The following is a 20,614-nucleotide window of genomic DNA, read 5'->3' as shown; positions in this document are numbered from 1 at the left end:
TTATTGTATTTTATCATGTTTTATTGTACGCCGCCTAGAGTGGCCACTGGCTAGATAGGCGGCCTATAAATTAAAGTTTATTATTATTATTATTATTAGCTAGGGCTTGTCCAAATGGAACTGATGTAGAGCTTTAGGAATGCCATCTCCCTGCGATAAAGCTATGTGGAGCACTTCATCCTACACTGGTATTTGACAGTATGCACTGTGATTAGGGGCTTGGGCTATGTAATGTTCACAACTGACTCCCATTCTAAGTATGGTAGTATCCTAGAGCAAAAAAGCACCCAAGAAATGTAGAAACTGCTGCCTCGATGAGTCCTTAGAACAGTGATGGTCCTCCAGATGTTGTTGGACTCCAACTCCCATCATCCTTGAACATAGGCTACGCTGGCTAGGGCCGATGGGAGTTGGAGTCCAACAAGATCTGGAGGGCCACGTGTTTTGCATTCTTTGGTAGGAAGGTATAGTACCGCTTTAACCAAGAGATCACAGCAACAGGTCCTTCTCTATCAGTCTTTAAAGCTTGGACAATTTTTGTTCCTATTGCAGCTCCCCTTCACCCTTAGCTTGCCATTGAATTCATACGTTGTCATAATCTCTCCAATTACATAGAGAATGAGTGGCAACTCATGGTTGAGTCCTGATAAACTGATGCTCCTTTTTGTTACAGCCTCATTTCAACAGCTGCATGAAAATGCATTAGGGTTATAATAATGAAGTCTCAAGTAATAACCCATTGCCGGTACTTTGCTCTGGAGATGCCATTATTAGATCTTTCATGGATTTCCTCAGATACCCATTATCTTTTTACTCACCCAGAATGGCATCTGCACTGAACTGCTGTTATGCATAAATGCAGCAAACATGTTCAATTATTATCAGATTAGAATAATCATTTCCTATTCAGCCGTCTGAGCTGTCAGGTGCCTGTGGGCATGGGAAATGGGGTGCCTAGAATTAGCGCACTGTTGTCTGGAACTCCCGCAGGAGTGCAGTGCTATGGGTTTTTTGTTATTGAGGCATGTACTTAACTATTTAACTTGCATATCTGTTGTGCTTGCCTGATCTCGTACATTTGGCACAGTGGGCAGTACTCAAAGTGTTAACCTCAAAGATTCTCCTTGCCCTTAATACTAATCTTCCCAGACAACAAATTATGCAAAAGACTTACTTGGCATCAGCATGTAGTTACTTGTTACTTGACACTTGACACTTTTTAGCAGTTTTGGCAGAGGCTGCAGTCTCATCTTCAATCCACCATATGCCAGGAAGGACTATTGGAGCTTCTCTGACCTCTGGGTGACCGTAGCTCCAGTCTCCTGTTTGTGAGCTGATTACAAGGTCTCACTTGTTGAGTATCATGATTTGGGGGCCCAGCCTGCCCAAAATGGGATTGCATTGTTGAACCCATTGTACCCAAGGCTTAGGCACAGGCTGAGTGGTAGTAGTGGATCAGTGTCTACTTTGGAAGTCCCTTGTTGATGTTGGCCCTTCCTTCTCATAGTTCTGTCTCTTACAAGCGAAACACTTCTCCCTTCTGAAATTGCAACTTGTTGGAGAGCATGGCTTGTACTGAAACTATTGCTAAACATGTCACCCATGGAGATATTTACCACTGCAGAAAAAAGGTGTTTTATTGCCATCTTTAACATGTCATACTTCTGAAGGAACAGTCCCTTTTGCATGACATTATCAGTGGAAATGAAAGATTGCGGTAATCATCCTCATGGACACTGTTACATACAGACAAATGATGACGCTGATTCACTGAGATGGTTTTCAGTGGGATCTAGCAATGCAGGTGGTAAATGTTCCAGAGATCTGTACTAGCCAAGCCAGTCAGAAGACCCCTGGAGGTATTGTTTGCCTTGATAGCATCTTGCAAAACATCAAGCAAATAGGAAGTTTTACTAGCTTAACATCTGTATTTGACACCTTCATAAGGAGAGGATTTCCTCTTTCTTCTGCCCCAGCAACAGCAATTAACCTATCACATTCAAAAGGAGGATATCTAATTTGTTTTCTGTTTGGTTCTGCTTGTGAATAGTATGTTATGGGAACCAGTTCTCCGGCCTTGATCCCCATCTGTTATGAAAGCTGTTCCTTCATGTTATGGAAACCTTGTCCATTATCTCCATGTTCCTAGACAGCTAGTTGCAGCATTAAGGATGTACTGTTCCAGTTTTTCATAAAAAGTGCTGAAGCCGGGGTCATACTCCTGCAAACAAACTGAAGATGGGCAAACCTAACCTTTAGAACCCTCACATTGAATCCTGATGTCGTGCTTATAATTAATTCCTGCTAGAGGTGGACAATTATTTCAAGCAGCGGTGCTTGAAAATGCAAGACCTGCTTCTCAAATAAGGGCAGTGATAATTTGAGGTGAGCACAGTGCCCCTTCGAAGTTGCCTAGAATCAACTTGGGGCTTGCGCGTCACTTCTGCAGTCATTGCAGCTGGAGATCATGGGACTAGCCAGCTGCTCAATCTCTTGACTGCAACTGACAACTCTGTGCAGCCCAGAAGAAGCCATACAGGACTGTCAAAGTTGAAGCTGGAGATCATGGGGCTGGCTAATCACATGATCCTAACTGTGCAGAGCTGTCATACATTGCAGTTGAGGATTTTGGTGCTTTTCAACACCATGATTGCCACCTGTCCTGCTCTTCTATTCTCCACTGCCTCTTCCACACACTTCTTCCCTAAGATAAAGATTTTTTTATCCGTGGGGAAGAGCCAGGAAGCAGAGTGGGAGGAGTGGAGGAGGCAAAGGAGAATTGGGCTGCTTGAGCATTCAACCCAAATATTTAAAAATCTTTTTAGGAGCCCAATTGATTTTTGGGATGAGCAAGTGGCTGTTTGTCCAAGTCTAATTTCTGCCACATGGAAAAAAAGGTCAGCCAAAGTTCTAGTTATATTGACTTACATTGTTTTGCGTGTTTGACATTGCTTCCTCTTTGCTCTAGTGCAGCCTTTCCCAACCATTGTGCCTCCAGATGCTGTTGGACCACAACTCCCATCAGCCTCAGCCAGCATTGCCAATGGCCAGGAAAGATGGGAACTGTGGTCCAACAACATCTGGAGGCACACTGGTTGGGAAAGGCTGCTCTAGTGCTTTAGGGAAAGGGTCTGAAATGCTCCATCTCTTCGAGTAATTCATCTATGAAGGCATGGAGTCTCTTAGTTCACCCACCTGTCTGAGGCTCTCCTTTATGCAGCCAGGGCCTTCTTCTTGTGGTGTCACCCATACTGTGGAACTCACTTCCTAGGAAAACTTGCCTTTTTGGTTTTTGGATGACAGGCCAAGGTGACCTTGTTCTGCACCTCCCCAGAATTAGGGGAGAAAAAGAATTAGCATGCTGTTGAAGGTTGATGATGCAGACAGATGATTTCTGTATTCATTCATTCATTGCAATATTTATACAATCTGCATCAGAAACCATTTGCAATTGTTTCTGTGTATATGAAATTGTTTTCATTGGTTTTATATATGAAACTGTATATATGCTTTTATTGTTGATGTTTTTATTGTTAGATTTGAGATGTGTTATAGGAAGCAATTCACAAATAGAATTGAAATAAATATTTATAATCCAATTTTCAATTAAAATATGCAAGGTGGTTCAGAAAACATTAAAAATATATAAAAACATATTAAAAACATATCATAAAACCCTGTAAAAACTAACCAGCAATGTTAGAGCAGCAGAAACTAAGGGGAAAAGGTAATCGGAACAACTCAAAAGTCTTCTGCAGAACAAGGTCACCTTGGCCTGTCATCCAAAAACCAAAAAGGCATGTTTTTCTAGGGAGTGAGTTCCACAGGGTGGGTGACACCGCAAGAAGAAGGCCCTGACCTATGTATTTGGGGTGGTAGGGGGTGCACAGAACAGGGTCTCCAAGGAAGATCTGAATGCATAGGTAGGCTCATATGGGATCAGGTGGTTCTAATTCATTTGTTGCAAAAGGTACTGATTCAACTTGACACCTCTCACCCTGATCCCAACACTCCCTTAAGGATTAGAAGGAACCTGCCCACCTTCTAGCATAGCAGACAGCAGGCCAAAGGAAGGAAGGCAGACAGGCCTGGCAATTTCCTATAACTAACATTAGACCAAGGAGATTCTGCCTTATCAGCAAGGAAGCTGCAGCCTTTGATTTAATTGGGTTCTCTGACACAGTCACTCCCTCTTTGTCCCCACAGCTGGAATCCAAGACTGGGAAAGGCCTAACAGAGCGAGCACTTTCTGACTGGAAAACGGCTCTAAAGAGGGAGCGGGAAGAGCATCAGCACCTCCTGGCTGAGTCATACAGCGCTGTCATGGGCCTGACCAAGCAGCTGCAGATCAGTGAGAAGAACTGGGACCAGGAGAAACTAGAGCTCCTGGGCCAATTTAAGGATGAAAGGCAGCAGGCTGAGCAGCAAGTGAGGGAGCTGCAGAACAAAATTAATCAGGTGAGAACTGAGTACATCTTGTGTGTACAATGCAACCTCCTAGGTCTCAGCATGTATTTCAGCAAGAATGAATATGTGCACACCCCTTAGCAGAGTTAATTCATGTTGCCAGCTATGTATGTCCCCACGTGAGAGTGAGTATGGGTATTGAGCCAGAGTGTTATGTTTGACAGAATGTTGGACTTGGACTGCTCAACCATGAAGCTCACTGGGTAACTTTTGGGCAGTTGCTATCTCTAGCCTACTTCTCAGGGTTGCTAAGAGGAAGACAGCCATGTATCCCCCCCCCAGCTCCTTGGAGGGAGGGCAGGATAAAAATATAGTAATAATGTGAATGAGGAGGATGGTGTGGGGCAGTGAATGTCTCTCCTCTTAACTTCCTTCTTCCCATTGACACATGCATGTGCTTACCTGGAGTGCACACACTAGGGGAGTACACACTAGGGGGCAGAGGTGCCAAAATGATTTTCTGCACCCAGTACGCTATATGGGGCTTGGGCCCTCTGTCCCAAAGAAGATAGAAATGTGACCTTTTTCTAATTATGACAGTATGTCTCCCAAATGAAAGGACATCATATTGGTGTGTGATGGTGATGGTGGTGGTGATGGGTTTCTATACTTCAATAGGCAAAGACTGAGGCAGCTAAATAAAAATTAGGTGCTCCATCATATGAACCACATCCTCAGTAGGTTTGCCATGATAAGCTATGGTGGGATAGATTCATTTGTCTCCTAGTGGCACACTGAACGTATTCCTTTGCCAGCAATTAATGTTCCATTGACTCATCCCCACCCTGACCCTCTGTCAAAATGGATCCTAAGTGACACATCTGCCCCTAAGCTCCAGTTTCTGTATTAGAGATTGATTTTCGGAGCAGTGTATCTGCCATAAATATGTGGGTCCTGCAAGGAACAACCAATATCCCCCTACCTAGTATTGTTATATCAATGGGAGGTCCCTGCAGACACGGAACCTTCTAACGTACTCATGAATTAAATAAAGTTACTGTCCACAGCAATGGCATGTTGAGGACAAATTGGCTCTTATGTGCAGGCCCAGCACTTGAATGACTTTGTGTACTGTCTTTCAGCTGCAGAAGGGAGCTGACCACTGGGCTTTCAAAAACTCTGAAATGGAGAAGCATGGCAGTAGCTGGAAAGAGGTAAGGTGGGCAGAAATGGCCTTGTCCTAACCTGAAAAATCCAGTAAGGGTGACCAATGTTGGGTGTGAACTAAAATCCTATCCCAGAAGGATGAATGGAAGCGGTAGAGTTATGCTGGGAAGAAATAATAAGGGAATAGGCACGTGTCATACTTGAGAGCAATGTAGAGGCCTTTGGTTGGCTACTTTTGGGCACAGGACCAGATGGACCTTGGTTTGGTTCAGAAAGGCATGTCCTTAACAGGTGTTAATTTTATGCTAGGAGGTTTCTAAGGAGGCAGATGGCATCCTGGCACTTCTGGATTTGTGGGTCACTTCTTTCTATTACGTATGGTGATTTCCCCCCCCCCCCGATAGGGGCTGTCTGACCAACAGAAATTTAACTGGCTAGCTATCTCCATCTCTGCTCCTTTGTGCTGATGAATGTTGCATCTGTTGAATCTACCTGCCATGTTACTCTTGCAGTCTCAGTCAGTCAGGTGCATTCTGAGCATGCAGCTGTTGTGATTTCCTTTTTGCTGAGCATACAGTTGGTGCTACCCCATACCGTTGTGGGGACCCTCAGACCCGGGGGCCAAATGCAGCCCTCCAGGTTTTTCTGTCTGGCCCTTGAGATATTCCCCAGTCCACACTCTCACCACCACCCTGGCCATACCTTTCACCGGCCCTTGTTTTTACCTGGCTACAATGTGTCCTTGAACTCTGATAAAGCTTCTTGCGTGTCTGGATGGAGGATAGAGAAGGGTGTGTGAGTTGAGCATACTGTACAAAGGTAATATTCACGTGGCTCTGTCTATTTTTGCCTCTGTCCTCACCCACCACTGAAATGTTGCCCGAAAAGTAATGCGGCCCCCAGGCTGGAAAAGTTTTCCTACTCCTGCCCTATACCAGTGAGATATTTCCTCCCAGTGCAAGTAGCAGGTGCAAGGTGCAAGTTTAAGCCCCTTCTCCACCTCACAGGGTCCTAATTGCCAGTGTTTCTCTTCCCATCAGGGTTCCAGTCAGTTTGGGATGGGAGGATGCTCCTGATGTTTCTTCTTTTAGAAAAACGTTCATTTAACTGCTAATTGTGTGAATAGTGTAATGTTTAGTTAGGCCCAGAGGGAGCAGAATTAGATAGCTAGTGGCTAAAACCTTCCAGGACAAGAACACAATGTTTTATATTGGGGTAGCCAATGTGGTGCCCTCCAGATGTTGTTGGACTACAACCCTCATTGACCCCAGACCAGCATGACTGCTAGTCAGGGATAATAGTTGTAGTCCAGCAACATCTGGAGTGCACCACATTGGCTACCTCTGTTTTATCTAATCCTGTAGTGTTTGCTCAGTGCCCAAAGTTTTTTGACCAGCATTGTAAGCTCCAGGACTGGGTTAGAATGTCCTAGCCTTGGTCATGTTTTACTATTTTTGGTTTCTCTCCAGGGTTGCAGATTTCAGCTAACTTTAAACTACATTTCTATGAAAACTTAACACCTCAAGCAATGTGGGGAGAGAGAGAGAGAGAGAGAGAGAGAGAACTATTGACTGAGCAACTGTTGAAAATACACTGAATTCTAAAATCTAGAGGAAATCCTGGTAGAATTCTTTTTGCTGCTTAAGTGCAAAGGAGAAATCTTATATTCCTATGTGAAGTTGACACTTTTGTCCCCTTTATCTGAGCTTCTGTAGGCCTGCTATGGTGTTGCAAAGCACAACTGAAGTTAAAGGTGTCTCTGATGCTCTTTTCAGGCTCTCAATGAGAAAATTACTGACAAAGAAACTGTTTCTGAAACAGACATAAAAGGAAGTAACTTAAAAAGGTGAGATGTGTGCTTCTATACTTTGCTCCTTTCTTCAACTTCTCACCATCTAGAAAAAAGTCAGCCTGCTCCACTCACGACACATACTCTTCACAGCCAGGGAGAAAAGCACACCTAGGTTGTGGGATGCAGCAACATCCAGCTTCATTCTGTGCATAGAACAGGTAGTTGGCCATACCTGATACCTCAGAGAACTGATTATACTTTGCCACAGGCTAGAAAATGTCAGCTGCTTGGTTATTCCCATGTGAGCCAATCTGTATGACTTACCAGCCTCCAAACCTCCTGCCTTCAGCTATGCTTGTTACCATGGCACTGCTGGACTTTCATAATGTCTTTTAGGGACATAATAAATGGGGGTGTGGGTGCCCATATAGATTGGTGACACTGGGGTGACATATTTTTATCCCACTCCTTTGCTGAAAGCACACAGATTTGTTACCTTGATAATGGTGTTGCCTTTTATGCAATATATGCTGTTTAATTTTTCCACCAGTCTCGGCTGTGTTCACTGCAGCTGATGATTTAGGACAGGGGTAGGAAATCCGTAGCTGTCCAGCTGTTGTTGGGCCCCCAACTCCAATCAGCTGCAGTGGCTACTAGTTAAAGATAATAAGAGCTGTAGTCCAGCAACATCTGGAGAGCCCAGGTTTCCCACCCCGATTTTGGAAAATTCTGTAAAGTGCAGGCAATTATTCCTATTGAACCTGAGCAGAAGAGTACCCCATTATTTCTTGCGGGGGGATTGTCAGTGCAAATGGAGATGTTTCCTTTTTCACACTGAATTGGACAATGGAGGGGGGATTCTCTTTTCTGTGGAGCTTCACAGCAATTCTGCTGCAAGCGAATTAGTGTTTGTGGAGACATGGAGGTGATAAGGGTGCCGCCCTGGGCTCCCTTTGGGAGGAAGGGTGGGATATAATGTTGTTAATAAATAAAATAAGAGTCTAGTACTGAGGCTTGGAACTATTGTACCCTACGCAAAATATCACAACCTTGTACTTCACAACAATGATTGTGTGTATGGAATTGGATCAAATAAGATTAATTAGAGTGCAAGGGTGCAATGAACTCAGTACAGTTACATTCACTTTTGTTTTAAGAATGCACTGCCTTGTCACACATACATCAGTTAATGAATCAGAGGGTCAAATTGCAACATTACTTATCCTATTCATATTTGGGTGGATACTGGAGGGGAGAATGGCAGAAGACTTGAGTCTTTGTAATGTCAGAATATCCAAATGAAAGTTTGGTATATAAAACATGGAAGGCAACTGAAGCAGGTCTGCAAATTCCATGCATCCACCTATTCTCTGTCTATTCTTGAAGGCATGCCTTCCATCATCTTTTTTCTTGCTTCCCTGGGCAACTTAAGAGATGAATCAGAAAATAACAGGAGAATTGGCCCTTATTGGTAAGAAACATGAAGGCAGAAGAAGCAGATATAACCCAACCAGGAAAAAGCTTCTACTTAGGAAGGGCAGAGCCAGGAAGCAGAAATAAGCCACCTTCCTTAATAAATGTTTTACTCATTCCCTTCTCTTGCCCATCCAGGACAAAGTCGGTTTCCTCAATGTCTGAATTCGAAAGTTTGCTTGACTGTTCTCCTTACCTTCCTGGCAAAACTAGTCCTGTCATTGCAGACAATGTCCACAGCAAAAATGGGTCTCCAGCTACACAGGTGTTGCCTGACACTTTAAAGGACTCTGCAGGGCTTGTCCCCAATAACTGTGCCTATGTGAATAGTGAGCAACCCACACCAGACAGCTTGACTACAGACAAGCTGGATGTCTCACCATGTGACTACAGCCAGACAAGCAGCTTCTGTGTGCAGGATCAGACCCAGAAACATATCCAGAGGAGCTATACAGCCCCAGACAAGACTGGGATCCGCATATACTATAGCCCACCAGTGGTACGCAGGCTGGAATCGCCCCTTGTGCACAACAGAGAGGGGAAGATAATGGTTGAGCCTGGTTTCCTGTTCACAATGGCCAAACCCAAGCAGGAATCGGACAGCTCCGAAAACATGTACAGCCGGTGGCTGTGCAACTTCTCCAAGCAGCATCGAGAGCTGCTTGACAGTGGCACTGTTACCGAGAAAGCTGTGGCCCCTGTCCCCAGATTTCCACCTTCCCTGCATGACCTTGAAATCTCTGGCAACATGAGTGATGACATGAAGGAGATCACCAACTGTGTCCGGCAAGCTATCCGCTCCAGCTCCTTGGAGAGAAAGGTTAAGAGCACTTCTAGCCAGACAGTGGGATTGACCAGTGTTGGTACCCAGACTACCCAGACTGTCAGCATTGGTTTGCAGACAGACATGCCCAGGGGCAGCATCCACAGCAGCAAGAGCTGGTCCCCACGAAGCTCCTCCCTTATATCTGTTCGCACCAAGCAGATCTCGACATCTCTGGACAAAGTCCACTCCAGGATTGAACGGCCCTGTTGCTCTCCCAAGTATGGTTCTCCTAAACTCCAAAGGCGATCGTCTTCTAAGCTGGACAGCTCCAAGGACCGAAGCCTGTGGAATCTCCATCAGAGTAAACAAAATGGATCAGCCTGGGCTCGTTCCACCACAACTAGAGACAGTCCAGTTCTCAACAACATTAATGACGGCTTGTCCAGCTTGTTCAACGTTGTGGAGCATTCTGGGAGCACTGAGTCCATCTGGAAGCCAGGGTGTCAGGAAAGCAAAGCGAAGCCAGAAGCACCCAAGTATGGCATAGTGCAAGAGTTTCTCCAGAATGTCTGTGGCAGAACTCAGAGCCCCACTTTGGCTTCTGAGAAGATAGACCCAGGAGGAGGAGACAATAGTAGCAAGAAGCCAGATCATTCCTTCTCAGCTGTGCTCCTGCAGTCTGAAAACATCCCCAAAGTCCTTGACAAAAAGCCCCTGAAGCTGAGCTGCAGCGATGAACCAAAGCTATCTACCCTGAGCCAAGGTGTCAAGGACAGAGCCTTAAAGGAGCCAGACATCATCTCTGCTACTATAGCTAACGAGGTAATGCTTGCTTGCTTTAAAATAGGGATGGGGAATCTCAGGGGCAGGGGCCAAATGTGGCCCTCCAGGCCTCTTTATCTGGCCCTCAGAACTCTCTAGGCCACATCCCTCACTTGGCCCTTCTCCACACCCAGAGTGCTTTTGCCTCGCTGGAATGTGTCTTTGAACTCCGATAATGCCTCTTGGTTACCTGGATGGAGGATAGAGAGAAGCATGTGTAGAAACTAGCCTGCTGTACAAAGGTAAATCTTACATCAGTGTTCCAACCAAAAGGTACCCTAACCCCACTTTAAGGTATAATGAGCCTTAAAGGAAGAAGCTGTCCATTTCCTAACCTGCCCCTGCCCCTACCCCTTCTGTGAGCTGAAATGTTATCTTCCATCCTCTGAATAATCGAGGGGATAGAAGCAAAGATGTCAATAATTCCCATTATTTTTTGGTGTGGCCACTACCCAGCAGTTAAAGAGACTTAATCCAAATGAGTCTGATGGTCATGTTTGGTAAGAGGACCCATGGGGAACACAACTTGTACTGAGTGTGTGCGGCCAAGGGCATTGTTTAACTATGCACACCTTACAGACTCTACACACAGGGTTAACTGACAGAATTGGCAATATTGATTCCAGCAACTGCTCATCCTGGTTTCTTGCAGTTTCTGTTGTAACATTGAAGCTCTAGGCAGATGATAAAAACTCTTTGATGAAAAGGGCACAGAGATCATGAAATGAAGCACACTGGAATTCAAGCCACGCCTAAGCTAGGACTCTTTCTTGGAATGCATTCATAATAACTGTCATGTATTTATTTACTTACAGCATTTGTATGCCTCCTCATAACATAAAGCTCTCTGGGAAGCTTACAATAAAGAAGTATGAAAATCAAAACCATAAAATCAAAAGCAACATAAATACAACAAAATCAAAACTTAGTGCATCTCCAAAGTTAAAATACAGATTTTAAAACTGAGAGGCCTGGCCTGTGTAAGTTACCTAAAAAGTAAATGCCTTCTCCTGGTTCCCCAAAAGACCACAAAGATGGCACCAGGAGAGCCTCACTGGAAAAGCTGTACCATAACTGGGGTGCCAGTACCTAAAAGGCCCTCTCTCTAGTAGTTACTTCCCTCACTTCATCAGAGGGGGACGGGCCTCAGAAGAAGAGGTAGGTACAGTTTGGGTCACCTCACAAAGGATATTGTAGAGTTGGAAAAGATTCAGAAAAGAGCAACCAAAATGATCAAGGAGATAGAGCGACTCCCCTATGAGGAAAGGTTGCAGCATTTGGGGGTTTTAGTTGAGAGAAAAGGCAAGTAAGAGATGGCATGATAGAAGTATATAAAATCATGCATGGTATGGAGAAAGTGGATAAAGAAAAGCTTTTCTCCCTCTTTCATAACACTAGAATTTGTGGACATCCAATGAATCTGAATGTTGGAAGATTCAGGACAGACAAAAGAAAGGACTTCTTCACGCAGCGCATAGTTAAACGATGGAATTCACTCCCACAAGAGGCAGTGGTGGCCACCAACTTGGATGGCTTTAAAAGAGGATTAGAGAAATTCCTGGAGGAATAGGCTGTCAATGGCTACCAGCCATGATGGCTACACTCTGCCTCCATAGGCAGAATGCTTCCAAATACCAGTTGCTGAAAACTGTAGGAGAGGAGAGTGCTTTTTGCAGTCAGGTCCTGGTTATGGGCTTCCCACGGACAACTGGTTGGCAACTGTGAAAACAGGATGCTGGATGATATGGGCCATTGGCCTGACCCAGCAGGCTGTTCTTATGGCAGAAGGCAGGAACCTGGTCCCAAGCCATTTAGGGCATTAAAGTTTAAAACTAGCACTTTCCCAGTAATAAGACTTTTAATGATGCATTTCAGCTGTTTGCAGTTATTCAAATACATTATCTCCATAGCATCCCTATGAGATAGTGCTGTATTATCATCTCCATATTGCAGATTTGTGACAGTGAGTGAGTAAGAAACATGGTGGAATGCCATGGAGGTTTCCTAGGTGAGATTTGAACAAGGTTCATGTCTTTAGCCACCACACTATAACCGATGTCAAGTTACCCATTCCTTGTCACCATGCTACTCTTCTTTCTTTTTCTCTCTCTGTCTTTGCAGGATGTTGCCTGTGACTGCAGCTCCCAGTCGCTGACTTCCTGTTTTGCTCGGCCATCACGCTCAGCTGTCCGCCACTCCCCTTCCAAGTGCAAGTTGCACCCTTCTGATGGCAGCCGGGTGGAAGAGAAAGCAGGGCCTCTGAGTGAGTGAGAGGACTGTGCTTGCTACTCTGCTGATGGAAGAGCAACCTATGCCCTGGAACTGCCACTCCCTTTGGCACCTCTAGGACTGGCTACTTCTGAGCCAGCCACGGCTGAGGGGCTCTGCTCTTAGATATCCGGGGTGGTACCATGCATCTCACCCCGGGCATCTTTCCTTTGCTCAACAGGGATACCAGCAACACAGAAGCGGTGCTACATAGCCAGGGGACATAGTGGGGAGAGTCTTGCTAGGGATGTGGTTTCTGGTCACTGGAAACCTTTCAGTCCCTGCTGTCAGTGGGAACATGACCAACAAGAGCTGGACATTTCCAGAGCCTAGTGAAGCAGTTCTGTGCTGTTTTCATGGCATCAGGTGCATGTGTGTGTGTGCGCATGTGTGTGGTTTCCCCACGGTCACCAGTTCAAGGAGATGCATCTCTCTCCATTGCGAAAGGCATCACAGGAAGGGGAATCGGGGCGCGTCGTGCAGCATCAGCAAAGCTGTTTGGGTCCTCCCTGCCTTGGTCTGGAGGAAAGGAAAACAGCAGTGCTTCAGGAAACACCAGAGAGCTGGTTTCAAAGCCTTAAGAACTCCTCTGAGAACAGCTGTGCTAAAGGATCTCCCCCGAATGAGGCATTCGGTATGGTGTACAGAGAAAGAGAGAGGGAGGAGGGTGTTAGCAAATGGAATTGACAAGGAAATGCCACCACCACCACCACCACAATGCTCTAGGCTGTTGTGTAAAAGACTGGAAACACTCTGGATTTGCTCTACAACTCTGTTTGCATGGATAGCTTTCCCCAGGTGTGCCCAACCAGTGATACCAGCATTGGCCCGTATACCCAGCCTGCAGTGCTGGCACACAGTATGGGCCTGCAAGAGTGATGCCAGCACTTGAAAAACAAGTGCTACCACTTCTCCTGTGATCTGACCTGTGGGAAACAACAGTGCAAGCATGGTCTGTGTTGCCTCCCTATCCATGTGCATCAAACTTCCCATGATTACTAAAATGCATCAGTAGAGCTGGGCTTTCTTCCTCTTTAGGCTGCTGACGTCATCTCCATGGCGCAGAACAATTTTTGCTTTGTTGTATCAACCTCCATGCTTGTCTGGCTGTGGTGCCGTTGAGCCAGAGGAGTTCATAAGAAGGCAATGCTCAGCCCTCCATGTCCCCGAATCCAGTCTTGTCTCCATCTCTCCCTGCCCCACACAATGGGTGGCCATAGTTGTTCCCAAGGAGAAACACTTCTGTTATTCTGTGTTGTTTTTTTAAAACTGGAAATCTCAAAGCCTTTGTGACCAACCAGCCTCTGTAAGGATGGTTATTTTAAGGGGGAAGAAACAGCTTACGTGCAGAGGTGAACAAGCACATATCCCATAGAGAGGAACCAGGAGAGACAGTGAATAGGTAGAGGAAGTGCCATCTTTCCAGTGTTGCAGAACATTCCAAGTTCCTGGATGGGGAGATGGGGTTGGGTGCCCGCTTTGTATCTCAGGGCAGGGCTTCTCCTATGTCACTATTAGGCAGCCAGTGCTCTGATTAGAAAACAGTTTGCTTGCTACCTCTAGTGAGTCAACTCCATTCCATAGAAAAGGTATGGGGCAGGGGACTGGTGGTAACCCTTTAGCTCCCAGTGTAATGTATTAACTGCTCATAGGGGCAACTTTCAGAGCCCCAGCAGAGGATCTCTCTCTTCACTTAAAAACTTCCCCTGCTTTGCTGAGGGATTTGGGGCGTGGGTAAGTTATGTTCCCCCCTTCCACAAGCTCCTTGCAGGCCACACTGCTGCAGGGATGTGATCTGAAAAGTAGGGCAATGTTGAATCGCAGTACAGCAGGAGGGTTCATAATGTACAGTCCCATCACTGTATAGAGCACAAGCAAGACCAGGCCCTGGCTTCTTTGGAAGTAGCCTTCCAGAGAGAGATGACTCTTCTGGGACTGTACATTTGAGAATGCAGCTTGGGGATGACAAGTTTGAATGGTTCTCCATGTAAAAAGGAAAAATCAACTCAAACCTCCCTGCATATAGAAAACGTGAATGTCAGGCAAAAGAATAGGCTAGAACATACTCTACCTCTGACATGTCTGCTTTCCACAGGCAGGACATTTTTGTTGTGAGAGATTGATTAAACATGTCACACAATCCCACTTGCATGCTGAAGTAGTATAATCACATGGAAGGGCTGTACTATGTGGATTTTTTAAAAATTGTACGTCAACCCTCAGAGAGGATTATGGAGGAATGTTCTTTAGAGGTGCAGTAGAACCTGACTGATCTGAATCAGAAGATCAGTTGGTCAGTTTTTGTTATTACAAAACAGCAGGCCATCCTTAGAAGGTTTAAATTATCTCAGCCTCATCCATCAGTGAGTTTGGAAAGAGGCTTGGAAAGCTGAAATGAATATGAAACTTCTTAAATTCACGAATCATTGCAAGCAAGGAACAATTTTCTTTTAATATTCTCCTTTTGGAACCTGTGTGGATTTTGACTGAATTTCAATTTATATGCTTGCAGCTCATAATTTTTAATTTGTATTTCTCACTAATGTGAGTTTAAGTTTCGGTTATTTGTGTGATAATTCAGAAGTTCAATTTATTATCTAAATAATTAGTGCTGTAGCAATATAAATGTCTGTGGCATCATTTTATTTAAAATGACAACTTGCAAAACAGGAAAAGTATTGTTTATTTTTTTGCAAACTTTTGACATGTTTACAACTGAAGACCATAAACATTCTAAATTATCCACCATGATAAACTGAATTTTGCAATAAATAAATTCTGCTAAATAGATTTGCTTATTTTGCCCAATATATTCTACTGCTCCTAGGCATGAAGAGGGGCAAAGAACTGGGCAGGACATTTCAAGTCATCCTGTCCCTTGGCATTTGGAGATCCACCTCAACCCCTTACTCCCTGATCTTCAGATTTTGCCAGGGTTTCTCACCCCATTGCCTACACATTTTCAAGCTTATTTTTACCTTCTTAAGGGCTAGAAACTGACCATAAAATATGCATATCACACCTTTTTATTTCATAACATCAGTCAACATCTGAACTGAGATCTGACCATCCATTTCAGCTCTAACCAGAATATTATAAACAAAACAATACCCAACAACTGAGCACTGTGAGAGTTGTTTCAGCAGGTGTTTATCTCTCCATGTGACCTAAAGCATGTTCTCTGAGGAGTGACCCTCATAAAAGTTAGAACTTAGGGGTTTGTTGTTGCAATCTTCTCCCATTCCCAATGAGAATTTTTTTTCTGATGCTTGAACTCAATTTCTGCAGTCCATTTTTAACAAACAATAGAGCCAGTCTGCCCTTGGTCCTTCCCTTGAATCTTCTTCATCAATACACGCTGTCATTTCTTTACAAAAATATTAGTTGAAGAAGCCATTCATAAAATTGTGATTGAGGGATGAATGATTCCTCTGGGACTCCAGTTGGGATGTCTGAGTGACCTCTAACTCTTCAGAAAACTGCTGCTTGCTCTCTCATTTAGTGACAGGCACCTGCTCTTCCTGCAGCCTCCCTAGTTCTGAACTGCAGGCCCATTATGCTCTTGTTTATGATCAAAAGATCCATGTTGCCATTTCTTCCACCTGAATTCACTGGCGTTTACTTTTAAGTAAGTGCACAGGTGAAAGGAGACAGAAAAAAGACATGGGGGCATTTGACAGCTTCGTGCCCCATGATATTGCTATCCAGGATATCTGTTTGATCTGAATTAAAAACCCAAGAAAAGCAAAAGAAAATTGGGGCAAATGATGCCTCTTCCACATCCCTGCCTACAACACTTAAAATTAGTGTAGGATTTGCCAGATCTTTTTGTATGGCTTTTATCAATTTAGTTTACTTATTTTCCCCTGCCTTTGCACACCTTCAGAATGTATTAGCGAGTGAGGTTAAACTAAATCCTGGTGATTGCTAATTGAAAGCATCTCCTCTATGCTTTCTATTTTGATGCAGTAACAGGCTATGTTGAGCTCAGAACAAGGGGCAAAGAAACTTTAGGTTCATGATCTCCAAAGGAGTTTCTTTAAATACTGATATTCTCTAAAATTGAGAGTAGGGAGCCAGGTGAACCAGGCAGAAGATTAGCTAAAATAAAAATACCTATTGGATTATGGGATTGCAAGTGCAGAGCAGTTGGCGCTGGCCTTGTATGGCAGTCTGTGGATCTGCTTGCTGTGCTCAGGGGAGGCAACCAGCCTTAGCCCTGATATGCAGCTGGTAAAAATGATGTCGGGGGACTGGAGGGGGCTATGAAACTTCAAGAAGCAATTCTGCTGAAAGTGTTTGCATATCCTCATCTAAGAACCGGATACCACTTGCTTTGAATGCTAGTAATTACCCAGATAAACTTATTTGGCTTAATTGATAGGCTGTCATGCTGCCTTGACAGAGCAAAGGAAAGAAGAACCAGCATCATGTTGCCAGGGACAGGATTCTTTTAGAACCAGTTCCTGCATTACTTGAATGGCATTCACTAGCAGAAGGGCAAGTGCCCTTTGCATCCCCCTTCAAATGAAACTGGGGGGAATAGGAAGCCTGAGGTGTTATTGTTCCTGTAGGCAAGCACATTTAAAATGATGTAAGGATTGCCTCTTGGTAAACACTCCAAGCCAAAAACAGAGTAATGTACACCTAATGGAAGACAATGGGGGTAAATGCATGAGCAATAAAGTCAGGCAAGCGCTGCAACAAGCACATCATAGCCCCATGCCCCCCAGATAGCATGGGACTCAAGATACAGGCCTTCAGGGCTGTGAGCTCACAAGATTATTCATTCAACACAACCTACATAGAGTTAATCCCTGTGAACTGCTGCGTCCTGTTCCTAGATGGCAGGCCAGCAAGATCCATGCAAATATCACATCTGTGGCCTTGTTCTCTGTCTATATCCAACTGTGTGAGTGTTTCAGTTACCACTGCCAAATGAAGAGCTTGTAGCAACTGGGCTGTGCTGTCACCACCATGCGCCTTACTGTGCCAGGGAAACGGAGAGATGGTCTGCCTAGCTCTTGCTGTCTTCCTCTATGTACATAGGTGGGTAGAGGCGGGGCCTGTTCTCATCTGAAGAACAGGAACACACAAAGCAAACACTGGCAGCTGTCCAGCTCCCCAGCTCAGGGCTAGACAGGCTTTTCTGGGGCAGCCCCTTTCTATTCCTTGCATGAGTTTGTAAAAGAGGGTGGGCAGGGATTGGGGTTAAACATGCTTGCTAACTCCTGATGTAAATACTTCCTTTTGTGATGATTTTTAGCATTTTCATTGGGAACTAATTTTTTTTTAAGAATCTACTTTTTGGACTGTGATTTCCCCCCCCCCTTAATTATTGCCTTTTAATTATTTGTATATTCTTAAAGTTTGTCTGTAAAGAATTATGCTGGATATTTCTTGAGTAATGGAGTTCCTGGTTCCTGGGGCACTTTGTCACTAGCAAGTAGCCGCCTTGTGTCCTAGGCAAAAAACTCTTGCAGCATCCCTTTTGCCAACAATGCTCCAATCGGCAATACATTTCAATGCTCACAGCAGTTGGGCTTTACCTTGGCAGAGTTGGTGGAAGGCTTTGACTGAGCACATCCTGAGATGTGGATAGTGTGTGATGTGACCCACAGCTTTGAAGGAATGCTTTTTATCATCTTCTCTGAATTTGGAAATAACAGAATTTCTACAGAAACTCGGCCATACTGAGCAGCATCCCTAGAGGACTGGCTATTCTAAAAATTGATCTATCCAAATTGAACACAAGCTAATTCAGCTGCTAAGCTTCCCACCCTCACAACTGGCTAAGTCAGTCCTGTCCTATTTTCCAGTTCCTCTTGTCTCCAAGGAAAATTGTGTATATACCCATTCTCATGCGCCCCCTGTGTTCTCTCAGCCCTCGACTTCCTTTCCTTGCTAGAGTGTGCCAGAGGGTGCTGCAAAACCCAGGAACACTTAATGTATATAGCTAGATGACTAGTTCCATCCAGTTCAATTCATGCTGAAATCTCTCCATCATCCCTTGCTCTTTTGCTAAAATATTAGCTGTGAGTTGTATGCAGTGTTAGTTCTAGTCAGAGTATACTCATTGACATTAATGGACATGGCAAACGTAGGTCCATTAATTTCAATGGGTCTACTCTGACTAGAACTAACGCTGGATACAGTCTCGTGTGCATGCACGTACATAAAACCATTTCAAACTGAGTTGTGTGTAACAAAGTCCCTGGGAATAGTCTGAAGACACTTGAGGCCACCATCTTGGTGAAGCTAAGCAAGTCTGAGTCTGGTCAGTGCCTGGATGGGCGACCACCTTCAAACCCCATGTGTGTCACCTCAGGTCTCATGATGGGAGAAAGGTGGTGTATAAATGTACAAAAATACAAATAAAGAGTTTGGTTATTTTTCTGAAAGGGAGCCTCAGTAGTGCTGAAGAAATGTGAGAGATACTTCACCCTTTCACTCTAAGGTGTTTTCCTGCTCAGAGTTGCCTCCCTGCTTTTGCTCCTGAGCAATTCCATGAACCCCATGAGGGGGAAACAGCTAGGGGCATTTTGAGCAGAGCAGCAACCAACAGAGCAAGGGTAAAGTTCCTTCTCCTGCACCCCACTAAAAATTGCAGGTACCTGAAGATGCTTTTCATTTTGGGGGGAGTCATTGCATACATTTACATATAGGCTTTTGTTTGCCCCTGACCACTGGCGTTTGTCAGTAGGGGAGGGGTCGGGGTCAGGCGATGGTCTGAGAAAACTCCACTTGCCATTTTCTTGTTTCTGTTGATTGCACTTTTTTTCTGTCCAAGCTGGTGAAGTCCTCCCAGAAGACTCTGCCACCTCTTTTCTCTGTCCTGTCACCTCTTCTGTCCCACCCCCAAGGAGCTTATGTAAAACAACTCCCAAGTGAAAATGAAACTTCTTCACCCAGCACGCAGTTTGTTTATGGAATTCACTGCCACAATATGTGGTGCTGGCCACTGCTTAGATTTGAAAGGGAATTAGATAGAATTTATGAAGAAGGATAGTCTATCAATGGCTATTAGCCACAAAAGCTAAATGGAGCCTCCGTGTTCAGAGGCAGCAGGTCAGTGAATATCAGTTGCTAAAAAGGAAATAATGGAGGAAAGCTGTTACCTTCATGCCCTGCTTATGGGCTTCCCAGAAGCGCCTGGCCAATCACTGTGGGGAGCAGCACACATCTCTTATGAATAAAGAAAAATAATAATGGACCCTTTTGCTCACAACTCACCCCCCCCCCATAGTCAAATGGGTTTGGCAGATTGTTCACACTGGTTTTGTACTTCAAAAGAGATCACGAATGGCTAATGCTAAACCATAGTTTAGTGCGGTGTCTATGAACAGCAGTGAGCCTTGGGCTAATATGCTGTCTCCTTCTCTCCTCTTTGCAGCTGTGAGGAGGAGATTGAAAACATTCCGTTTTCAGCTAATTGCAGTTACTCAGTATGGGTTATATTTAACTAACTCCCACTCAGAGAAGACCCATTGAAATTAATAAGCCTAAGTTAGTCATGTCTGTTAACTTCAGTGGGTGTACTCTGAGTAGGACTAGCATTAAATACCACCCTACATCAGAACTGAGGCTTGTGTTAACTGTGACTTAGGGAAACGAGCTAGGATTGTTAACCATAGTTTGAAGATGATACATTTCCCTAAACCATAGCTCACACGAACCACAGTTTGTCAAGGTTTGGACATAAGAAGTAACTGCAGTTAGCTGAAAATGGAAATGAAGGCTTTCGGTCTCCATGCATGACTGCGGGAGGGGAGAGGGAGGAGAGGACAAGGCTCATTGCTGCTTGTGTGCATAGCACTGAACTATGGTTTAGTGTGTGAACAAGGCCAGTGTGTGCACTGCAGAGCGTGCTATCTGCATACTGCCTCGTAAGTCTCTGAAAACTTAAGTGTATGCAGCAG

The 20,614-nt window shown here is 44.6% G+C and overlaps 1 protein-coding gene across 7 annotated transcripts in view; it reads left to right on the top strand.

The window, feature by feature from the left end:
• MTCL2 (microtubule crosslinking factor 2) overlaps positions 1-20,614 on the top strand; it is a 127,898-nt gene that overhangs the window by 86,880 nt on the left and 20,404 nt on the right. For 5 of the 7 annotated variants that reach the window (XR_009763437.1, XR_009763436.1, XM_061631694.1 and 2 more), the window contains exons 11-15: positions 4,207-4,458; positions 5,550-5,621; positions 7,350-7,420; positions 8,978-10,427; positions 12,549-12,690. Coding sequence is in view for 5 of the 7 variants with exons in the window: in XM_061631694.1 (XP_061487678.1) it covers positions 4,207-4,458; positions 5,550-5,621; positions 7,350-7,420; positions 8,978-10,427; positions 12,549-12,690 (1,987 nt within the window). In the remaining 2 variants the exon portion in view is untranslated. Of the gene's footprint in view, positions 1-4,206; positions 4,459-5,549; positions 5,622-7,349; positions 7,421-8,977; positions 10,428-12,548; positions 15,499-20,614 lie in introns of those variants that run through there. The other 2 variants (XM_061631699.1, XM_061631698.1) reach the window with 1 other exon arrangement.

This window comes from Rhineura floridana, chromosome 6 (genome assembly GCF_030035675.1).
Source record: "Rhineura floridana isolate rRhiFlo1 chromosome 6, rRhiFlo1.hap2, whole genome shotgun sequence".
NCBI classification, from domain to species: Eukaryota; Metazoa; Chordata; class Lepidosauria; order Squamata; family Rhineuridae; genus Rhineura; species Rhineura floridana.
Note: the sequence above shows the minus strand (reverse complement) of the source record. Positions and strands in the feature narration are given on the sequence as shown.